The sequence below is a fragment of the Ctenocephalides felis genome, unplaced genomic scaffold, assembly GCF_003426905.1.
Source record: "Ctenocephalides felis isolate EL2017-DRISC unplaced genomic scaffold, ASM342690v1 CF-g0.4_SCAFFOLD_00814, whole genome shotgun sequence".
Taxonomy (NCBI): domain Eukaryota; kingdom Metazoa; phylum Arthropoda; class Insecta; order Siphonaptera; family Pulicidae; genus Ctenocephalides; species Ctenocephalides felis.
This window is the reverse complement of record NW_020536968.1, coordinates 12,330-23,584: the sequence shown is the minus strand read 5'-3', so window position 1 is coordinate 23,584 and position 11,255 is coordinate 12,330. Positions and strand designations below refer to the sequence as shown.

The 11,255-nt window shown below is 29.8% G+C and overlaps 1 protein-coding gene across 1 annotated transcript; it reads left to right on the top strand.

Annotated features, from left to right (window-relative positions):
• Window positions 1–7,196: 7,196 nt before the first annotated feature.
• On the top strand, window positions 7,197–8,366 carry LOC113369830 (zinc finger protein 675-like). The gene is made up of 2 exons (XM_026610427.1): window positions 7,197–7,596; window positions 8,227–8,366. Exons 1-2 carry the CDS (start codon window positions 7,197–7,199, stop codon window positions 8,364–8,366), a joined length of 540 nt encoding a protein of 179 aa, XP_026466212.1.
• Window positions 8,367–11,255: the final 2,889 nt, after the last annotated feature.

Genomic DNA, 11,255 nt, shown 5'->3' with positions numbered 1-11,255 from the left:
AATCGGTTGATCCGCACGCCCGAAAATCGTCGACGAAAAATTGTATCCAAACATATGCAACACATCTATTTTTTCTAAGGTATGCCAAAATGTTCAGAAACCTTAAAAGGAAACACCCCTATTATCCATATATAAATAATCATTGTTTAAGTATGAAACCTTATTTAGTAACGGTTGCACACCCCATGGCATTGTAGCAGGTTGTGGATACCTTAATTTAATTAATACCTTAATTGAGGTTCTCTTTCGAAACAGAGTCGGGGTTAGTTGGATCATCGAGTACCTGGAGCCACGTGGGGGTAATATACCATGCTTTTATTGTAACCAACTTCATGTGGATGCCGTGTTTGTTTTTTAATCGACCATGGTTTGTAAGAAAAAAATGTTCGTTCATGATTCGTTCTTACTTTTGTGGACTTCAAGGAGGCAACACTTAATTGAAATAAAGAGATCCTGGCGTAGGGCAAATAGTTATTGTTGTTATTATATATGTATTGCATTATATTAATTAATATTATGTGATATTATGGTATCAATGAAAAAGTAGAACATCTAACATGTTATATCACTTAAACTGAATCAAAGATTAATAAAGTTCTGTTTGAAAGTCATAAGGACTTAATGTGTCCACATTTCTTGGGAAAACTCTGCTGCAAAGAAAAATTTACATCACTTTATTTGTAGGTACTCCTAGGTTGTAAAGAATAATACGCCCCATATGAAAAAAAAATTCTAGATAAAATACATTACTGGATCATATTGAGTTGGACCACAAAGTTGAAATAAAATATGAAGAACTGATCTTTCTCCATTTAATGGTTTGTTAATTTTTAATTACTGATTTACAGTTTTTTACAAATGGAAAAATGAATAGAGCAACAGGATTTATCTGACTATGTGAAAGACAATACATGAGGAAGCAAAACAAATGACGGAACTAGAATTATGCAGATGATCGTATACCTCTAGGCAGGTTTTCAAAAGAAAGTAGAAAGATTGGATTTGCATGCTCCTTCCAAATTATATCCACATTATATTATAATGGTCAAATGGTTGATAATTATTGAAAGATTCATTTGGGACATGAGAAACAGGCCAAATTTGTTCCAATGGACAAGAATTTACTGAGGGACATCAAAGGTATATTTATTGATCACAACATCTTGACATCATTTATTAATGCATGTACAATTTGCTTCTTTTGCTTCCATCATTTTGTAATGTTAGTAAGTTAGGTAAGTTAGTAAGTAATTAAGTAAATCAACTGGTATAATATTTGTAGAAAAAAATATAGCTGAAGTTGATGACAATGTGTTTATCAGCATAATATGTAAAGCTTCATACCATAAGACATTACCACAGAAAGCTTCGTTAATGAAGAAAGATTTGTGTAACAAAAGGTTTTGCCTTTAGGCGATGGATAAGGATATTGAAATGGTGTGAGAAGTCATTTAGCTCTCTAGGTTATGGATAAGGACATTGAAATGGTGTGAGAAGTCATTTATCTCTCTAGGTGATGGATAAGGACATTGACATGATGTGGAAGTCATTCATCAGATATTGGTAGAAGTAAAAATGATTTTGTATGAGGAAGATTTTTGGCTTCATTTAAATGCTTATTTGCTTGAGCTTTAGAAAGATGCTAAGTTATTTGTTACATATTTTAGCAAAGTTTACTGCAAATGAACAACTACTTGGGCGCATTGTTATCGGAAAAGATTAGAAATTAATACCAATATGTATTTAGAAAGTTTTCACAACCAAATGAAAAGTCAAGTTTGAAAAATTTTGGATTTGGAAAATTTTTGGCTTCATCAAAATGCTTATTTGCTTGAGCTTCAGGAAGATGCTAAATTATTTTTTACATATTTTAGCAAAGTTTACTGCAAACGAGCAGCAACTTGGACATATGGTTATCAAAAAGAATTAGGAATTTTAGGAGGCGTCCATTAATCACGTGTGCGAGTTTTTAAGGATTTTTGGACCCCCCTCCCCCTAGGTGATACATGGTGATATTCAAAATTATTCCCCCTCCCCCACCAAACATCACATGTCACATGTTTTTAGTTACGTGATAAAACTGTAATTTTTTTAAATTTTTTTGAAAATGATTGAATTTTTTGAAAAAATCAGTTGAAAAATTAATACACGTGATATCTTGCTATACCCCTCCCTCCCCCATATTTCGTGATTTTTTTGTCAGACTCCTCCTCGCCCTAAGAACCTTTTTACAATATTTAGAAAGGTTTTACAATAAACTACTAAAAAAGTAAAATACTCTAGGTGATGATAAGGACATGAAGATGGTGTTACACCTTAACAAATATGGTTTTTGGAAAAACCAAAGATTAAATGGAACTTTACTATCAACAAGTCAAGAGATATACGAGCAAGCACACAAAATGCACAACAATGTTGTCTGATCATATTACAGAAATCTTTTCCAACACACAATGTAAAATATCACCAACAGATGATACCATTCCACCATACGTGGTTATTAAGATAAATCTTATATGCAATAGTACTTGAATAGCACATTCAATCATCTGCGTGAGCTGTTAGAAAGGGATATGAAACAAAAATATGAAAATTTCAGAGGTTTAGAGAATTTGCAAACACATGATCAAACTTATAAATGCAATATGTAGTTAATTGTATTTCAATTTAACTATACATTCTATTTATAAATATTATGAATATATTATTATAAATATATAATTCTTTCAGAAGCAACCATAACGTTTTTTTATAATTTGCTAATATGTACAAAATTGTTTGCTTACATTTTCACAAAAAATCTCAAACTGATTTTCAATTTTTTTAAACTTTTTGAAAGATATTAATTGCAAATTGTATTGATTAGATAGTAATCAAAATCGGCCAGGCCGCATCTATATATTTTTTTGTTCGACATTATTTGCAGCCAAGTTGTCGAAGTAAAAGAAACAATAAATTATGTAGTGTCATCATTCAGCATATAATTCTATAATATATTTCAATTTTTTTTTTAAACTTTGCAATAAACTCTCTTAAAGATTGTAAAATATGCTGAATGATAACACACATACCGTGTCGAAACGTACAAAGTAAATAGTTCTTAGTTGTTGTTTCTTTTACTTTGACAATTTTGCTACAAATTAACATTTCAAATATATATATATATATATATATATATATATATATATATGATTTGGTTGTAACAATAAAAATTATTTACCAATCAATTTTTTTTACACTAATCATACTTGTGGAATAACCTAAAACAAGGATTCAAACAAAATCCGGGCTTCTCCGGACAGTCTGGACAAATATACATTGAATCCACTCTTTTGCCATAAGTTTCCCTGCAATATTTGCAACGTTTTCGTAATTTTTTGCCTTTATCACCCACCTCAGCTATTTGAGGTAAATGAATTCGAAACTTGGTGGCTGCTGAATTGTCTTCCGAGTCATGGATTTTTTTTTTCCCTGATTGTGTTCCTCTCCATGTGGATGGGGTGTTCGGATCTATTGTAGTAGCCTATGATAAAAAATAAATTAATTGAATTGCATGGCAAAATCTTGTAAACATTAAGTTTATTGATACAAGATATGAAATTGAAACTGAAATTGTCAAATAAAGATTATATTTATTATTATTGAATAGAAATATTTTAGAACCTGATGAGTAAGAAGTAATAATAGAAAAACTAGTATACCAGTTGGTAATGTAATAGAAAAAAAGTAAATTTTGCAATATTTATTATTGTGAATTAGATTTAATTGAGAATAATAACAATTAATCAAGCAACTTTTTGTAATAAAGCTTGATACCGTATTGATTATGTGAACCTGTGTGTAGGAATTTCTAAGAAAATATGCAAAGGATTTTAAAATTTATAACTAGAAAAGGCTAAAATGTTAGGACTTAATTTAATTTATCACAGTAGTTTTAAATATAGACAATGCTCATAAAAGACTTTGCTGCTAACTATATGCACGTAACCATTCTGGGTGCACTCGAGAAAAACCATCTTGAACGTTCAAAGAATTTATTGCAGACTTTGCATATAAATTGACAATTGTCAGTAAAGATGACCATACTGTTGTTTAAGTAATTTAATATTTTAAAGTGTTTATGCAAATTGCACAAATGAAGTTAAATACCTCCTGGTTTTCTTCTTCAATTTCTTCTTCGATTTCTTCTTCTATCGTCACCTCAGGTTTTATGAAATTATATAAACAATTTCCATCGTCCTCAAAATGTGATTCAGATTTTATATTTGATTCGTTCTGCACAATTCCATTTTCTGTTGCTAAATTTTCAATCGGTTCTGTTTTAATTATAATGTCATTATTTATTTCAAAATTCATTCCTTTTGACTTGTATTGTTTGTATATGAATTTCGTTCAGGTATTCACTTTGATAATTTACTTGTGATAATTATATATCTATTTATTAAATTTAATGCATGAGAATAGGTTTAAATCCAATTATGTTTTGACGTTTGTTCACAACTGTCAATTGCTCAACATGGCGGCGATTGTGCAGTGACGCCAATATTCGTATTTTCAGACGAAACATAGATAAATAAGTTTCATGGATCGAAACATATTAAATCATTGCTAAAGTAACTATAATGGATCGCAACTTATGAGACCATAACCATTAGGAAAAGTATACTGAAATCCATTGCATATACTACTATTCTTTTATCCTTTTATCTATGTATAAATCCATTATAGATCATAGAAATAAAGTATAAATTATATGAACAGATCGCAAACTATTCAAAGATTTATTAATGCAACTTTATCAATGATTAATAAGATAGCAAAATAACTATTAAATTCAGAGTTAACAAAAAAGAATGTGTCATAAATGAATTTTAATCCCAAGAATTTAATTTTCTCTCAATTTTTATATCAATATATGTATTTTATATTCTTAGCATTTTTTTGTTTGTGAGGTATTGTACATTATAACAAGTTATTTTAACTTTTTAAAATTTTGCTTTATTTGTCATTCCAAATTTGTTGTTCCATTATCAATACTCCTAATGCTCCTACGCTTTTCTCTTCTTAGCTTTTAATTTTTGATTATATTATTATTAGTCATTAGGAAATCATTATTAGTCAGTTTTTGTGATTTTATCACTCTATTCTAAATGTCCTACACTATTTCTGTGTAGTTTCTATACATTGTTGGTCATTAAGCAATTAATATTACTCATTTGTTGTAAATTTGTTATTGCATTGTAAATACTGTTTTTTAGTTACCTATAATTGTGAAATACTTTTTATTATGTATATAATTACAAGAAAACGGCTCGATAGATTTTCACCTACAACTAATTAGTTTCATTCCCAAATAATATCTTTCGAACAGCTTTTGATGTTGTTAAAATCGATTCTGCAGTATGAACTTAAACGTCGACGAAAAGTTTAACTTTTTTTCAAATTACAAAGAAATGGCTCGGCTGATCGCTGCACAAAACTGAAAAAAGATAATCCACATCAAAATATATCGAATGGCTTTTAAAATTTTGAAATCGATTCAGGCGTTTTTAAGCAAACGTCAATAAAAGTTATAAATTTTGACACAAATTTTTGCAAATTTTGACAATTTTTTAAAATTAAACGACTTGTCGTAGGATCGTAATACTATAGTATGATCTATAAGATCATAGATAAGTAAACATAAATAAGACTATGGTATAAGTATAAGACTATGGTATCCGCCAAAAAAAAATTCATGAAAATCGTCGAAAAACTTTTCTGCGATTTACAAAGAAACGGCTCGGCCGATCGCCGCACAAAACTGAGAAACGCTAGTCCTCATCGAGATACATCGCATGGCTTTTAAATTTTTGAAATAGGTCCAACCGTTTTTGAGAAAACGTCGATTTACGGCAAAAAATGTGTTTACACACACACACATACTTTTTCCAAATTTGGTCTTATTCGATTCAGAATGGCTTGAAACGTCGAGAAAACATAAAATTAGCAAATCGGATTTTGTTATGAAAACATAAACTTCTCCTTCGTGAAGTTAAATATAATGCCGCGCTCCACTGCACGAATGGTGCGTCGCAAACAAATTTGCGCAGCGGAGTGATACTGTGCGAACGCACGAATTTCCTTCAAATTTGTCCACTGCGCATGTCCATAGCGCATTTTTTTCTTTTTTTTTTGTTTGAAAATGGGAGGGGGTTTATTTTTAGAATCACGTACCCTGCCGAACATGGTCGAAGCGATCAAAAATGTAAATAAGCAAGCAGTCATTAAAATTGATGTACTAATTATAATTTTATCTATTAGTATAGGAAATACATCGTTAATTAAGTTATAGATTTGTTGAAATATATGCATACCCAACTAAAATATATTTTGATTGACTTTATTTATCATATTTTAGAGTTAATTATTATCATGTATCATCATGATAAGAGTACATACACTCTTACTACTTATATGACGTATCATATATTTATAAATAAAAATAAATTAAATGTCTCCAAAAAATAATATTGTATTATTTGCAATTACGCTAATTATCGTTTAAAATCTTGTTAATATGCAGACTGAATTTTTGTTCAAAGTCTTTTCTGAACAAGTATTTATATTTAGTACAGAACTATAGAACTAATAATTTTTATTCAAAGCTGATAACTGTTGGTCAACCTGCATTCTGTATTCGTATCCGTTATTTTTTTAAACTTGTACATAAACGTTGATCTGTATTACGGTATAAGTTCAATTGTACAGTGAAGGCATTGAGCATCTTATCCTCAATTTTGAAAATGGATATGTGTAGAGAAGATGTTATTCTTCTAACTGAACTGTATCAAGAAAAAAAAATATTATGGAATCCTAAAAATTTCAAATGTATCAAATTGCTCGCAGTGTGCGTCGTGCACAGAGCCAACGCATGCGAGCGTTGCGAACAGGATTCGACACAGATTCGTGCAGTGGGGACACAGCATAACATCGGAAGCGAGAAACAAGTGGCGCGTCTTTTCAAATACTTTATGCTTTTCTATGTTTTTATTCTCTCTATTGCTATAAATGAACCCTATGCTTTAAATGTCAAATAATTAATGTAAAAGTTGAAATTATTTATCACGTTAACTAAAATTATTGATAAATCTAGACTATATAGCAGACAACTATTTTCGTAATTTTTTGTGAGTATAAGCAGTGAAAATATAAAAATGTCGGAGGAAACAATTATGACTATGAATGATCAGACAATTAAAATTGAACCACCAGAATATTCACCAGAAGACATTAAACTCGAAATGGAGGATGAATTTTATGATCCTGACGTTACTGTTAAATCTGAATCGTGTTCTGAAGATGATGATACGCGTTTAGAAAGATTTATGAATTCTGAGGTGAAAATTGAAGAAGAAGTCAAACAGGAGTTAGTCGAGACACCAACTTATGAATGTGACATTTGCAATAGATCATTTGCAGAATCAGACCATTTAAAAAAGCATATGGCCGATCATATTCCTAGTAATAGCAAAGAAAGTCCTTTCAAATGTGAAATCTGTTACAAGACTTTCAATCAATTACGTAATGTGAAAAAGCACATGCTCATTCACAGTGGTGAGCGTCCTTATGAATGCAATATATGCAATATGAAATTTACACAATCAAGTCATCTGAAAAGTCACATGCTGATGCATAGTGGAGTACGTACCCATGAATGCAATATACGCAACAAAACATTCACAAGATCAAGTAATCTGAAAAGTCACATGCTGAGACACAGTGGAGTAAGTCCTTATGAATGCAATATATGCAACAAGACATACACGCAATCAAGCAATCTGAAAAGTCACATGCTGATACACAGTGGAGTACGTCCTCATGAATGCAATAGATGCAATAAAAAATTTACACAATTAAGTCATTTGAAAAGTCACATGATGATACACAGTCCTTATGAATGCAATATATGCAACAAGACATTCACAAAATTAAATAATCTGAAAAGTCACATTCTGATACACAATGGTGAGTGTCCGCATCAGTGCAATATATGCAACAAGACATTTGCAAACTCAAATAATCTGAAAAGTCACATGCTGATACACAGCGGAGTACGTCCACATGAATGCAATATATGCAATAAGACATTCACAAAATCAAGTGGTCTGAAAACTCACATGCTGATACACAGTGGAGTACGCTCTTATGAATGCAACATGTGCAATAAGACATTCACACAATTAGGTAGTCTAAAAAGACACATGCTGATTCATAAACGAGAGCATTTCTATAAATGTGAAGAATGTAATAAGGAATTTACTCAATCATACAATTTGAAGAGACACATGGCACTTCATAGTCAGAAGCGTGGTGAAGATCAATGAAATAAGCATATTTGTTTACTTAAATTTAAATATTGTAAAAATTTTTCCCATGTAATGAAATGTATAAATAGTATGAAATATACAGTAAACACTATACTATTTCGATATTATTTTATAATTTTTTATTCACATTTTAATTTTTATACATTAAGTATTATTAATCTTGGTCAACAGTATATTATTATTCACAATTTTTTATTTGTGTATTTCTAGATAAGTTTCAAAAAAAAGCCTCGAATAAAGAATCCATGAATATATTATATTGAATAACATATATAAATAACAACTTGTTGCCTAATTATTTTTATGTTAGGTATGCTAAAACTCTAAAAAGACTGTACGGTTTTGGCCAGTCTTAATCTTGAAAAATTCGTGCTAATCCAGAGGTTGTGAAAAAGTTGAGATTTTATTTCAAAACCTCATAGAAAATTTACATTTTTAAGCTAAAATTTTTGGTAGGAGCGCAATTCAAAATGAAACAATCGATGGCGGCTCATACGTCAAACGTCAAATGGTTTTGACAGATTAGGTTCAAATAAATTTAATGGGGTGTTTCAGATGAATATTATTTAATTGTAGTGAGTAGTTTCATTTGTACACAGAAACATTACTAAAGGTTTCGAAAGTGTTATTAGACACTCAAAATATTTTTTTTTTTTGAAATGTTATTACTTTCACACTCTTTTTTGGAAAACGTATTTTTCAAATCCTTTTTTCTAAAAGCCCTCATTTGTATAATTAACTTCCCGAAAGAGAAGTTTATGTTTTCATCAAAAAATCCGATTTGGTAATTTTATGTTTTCTCGACGTTTCAAGCCATTCTGAATCGAATGAGACCAAATTTGGAAAAAGTATGTGTGTGTGTGCGAGCCGTGTGTGTGAACAGATTTTTTGCAGTAAATCGACGTTTTCTCCAAAATGGCTGAACCAATTTCAAAAATTTAAAAGCCATTCGATGTATCTCGATGAGGACTAGCGTTTCTGAGTTTTGCGTGACGATCGGCCGAGCCGTTTCTTTGTAAATCGCAGAAAAGTGAAAATTTTTTCGTATACGTTTTAGCCCGCAATTGTGAATCGATTTTGAAAATTCAAAAACCGTTCAAAAGATATTGGCTGGGAATCGTGCTGATTAGTTTTTGGTAGAGATCGGCCGGGCCGTTTTCTTGTAATAAAGTTTTTGTTAAAAAAATCGACGATTTTTATGATTATTTTTTTGACGGTAGATACCATAGTCTTGTAGATGATAGTAAAATATTACGGCCCTACGACAACTCGTTTAGCTTTACAAATTCGTCAAAGTTTGCAAAATTTAGTATGGTCTTTTTGACATTTGTCAAAATTAGAAATTTCATCGACGTTTGCTCAAAAACGCCTGAACCCATTCAGATATTTAAAAAGCATTTGATGTATTTCGATGAGGATTATCGTTTCTCAGTGTTGTGCGACGATCGGACGAGCCGTTTCTTTGTAATTTGGAAAAAAGTGTTAAAACTTTCGTCCACATTTAAGCTCATACTACCGAACCGATTTTAAAAAATCAAAAACTGTTCACAAGATATTAGTTGGGAATGATACTGATCAGTTTTAGGTGAAAATCTACCGAGCCGTTTCCTTGTAATTAACCATTGAAAAAAATTTAAGCCGATTTTCATAGAACTTTTTTTGGCGATATATATCATATGGTCTTATAGAACATACTAAAATATTACGGCCTTACGACATGTAGTTTAATTTTAAAAAATCATCAAAGTATGAGAAAATGAGTAGTTTTTTTGACGTTTGTTAAAAATAAAATTAGATGATTTAGTTGGTATAACGATAGTGTACTTGGTCTTGAACATAGTAAACAATTAAGTCCTACGGAAACTGGTTCAATTATAAAAATTATTGATTTTTGAAAATTTGCTTTTAGAAAATACTCCGAGTTAACGTATTCGTTCGTTTGTTTGCAATGATATGTAATAAATCCACTCGGAATTCTTATAATCACTCATAAATTAATTTATTTTTTATTGATTATGTCGATTATTTACACATTTCGGGATGTTCATGTAACTTGCCTCAAGGCAAAATACCAATACTAACTATAGTTTATAACTTAATACTATCTTAAGAAAAATGTAGCTGAATAATTTATAAATTCTATAAAATATTTTCTCAGACAGAAATGATGTAAAGTTTGTGCTTACATTTTTAAACTTTAACAATGTTGAAAACGTGTCAGCCATTTTGCTGTACAAAGACATTGTTTTGAATTTTATTAATAACTGTTAAATTACATTTCATAACTAACTCTAGTCTTTGACAAAGTTATTGCTGAATAAATTCACTAAAACATTTTCTAAGACAAAAATTATGTAAAATTCTTGCTTATATTTTTAAAATAATTTTAAACTTGCATAATGTTGAAAACGTGTCGGCCATTTTGTGGAACAAAGACATTGTTTCGGTTTTTACTAATATCTTTTGAATTACTTATCATAACTAAATATAATCTTTGACAAAGTTATAGCTGAATAAATTTTCTGAAATATTTTCTCAGACAAAAAATTTACGTTTATATTTAAAAAAAAAAATTCATGTGGCATATTTCTGGTATATATTGCCATGTTGTAAGATATTTTTTAAAATTCATAATAACTTCTAAACTTCTGTTTAAAATTAAATACAGTCTTAAAAAGTTAAAGCTACTCCTGACCAATTTGTATTTGAACCTGAAACCAATGGTTACTAATCCAAATTAATAATACTTAATTTATAAAAATTTAATTATGAAATGATATTTATACTATGTAATGTGTACTGTATATTTCATACTATTTCTACATGTCATTACATGCAAGAAAATTTTACAATATTTAAATTTAAGTAAACAAATATGCTTATGTT

Bases quoted from the DNA above. Each gene is read 5' to 3' on its own strand.
- LOC113369830 (XM_026610427.1), top strand. From the start codon at position 7,197: ATGTCGGAGGAAACAATTATGACTATGAATGATCAGACAATTAAAATT. The intron at 7,597-8,226 runs GTGAGCGTCCTT...TCACACAATTAG, and splicing joins GCACATGCTCATTCACAGTG to GTAGTCTAAAAAGACACATG.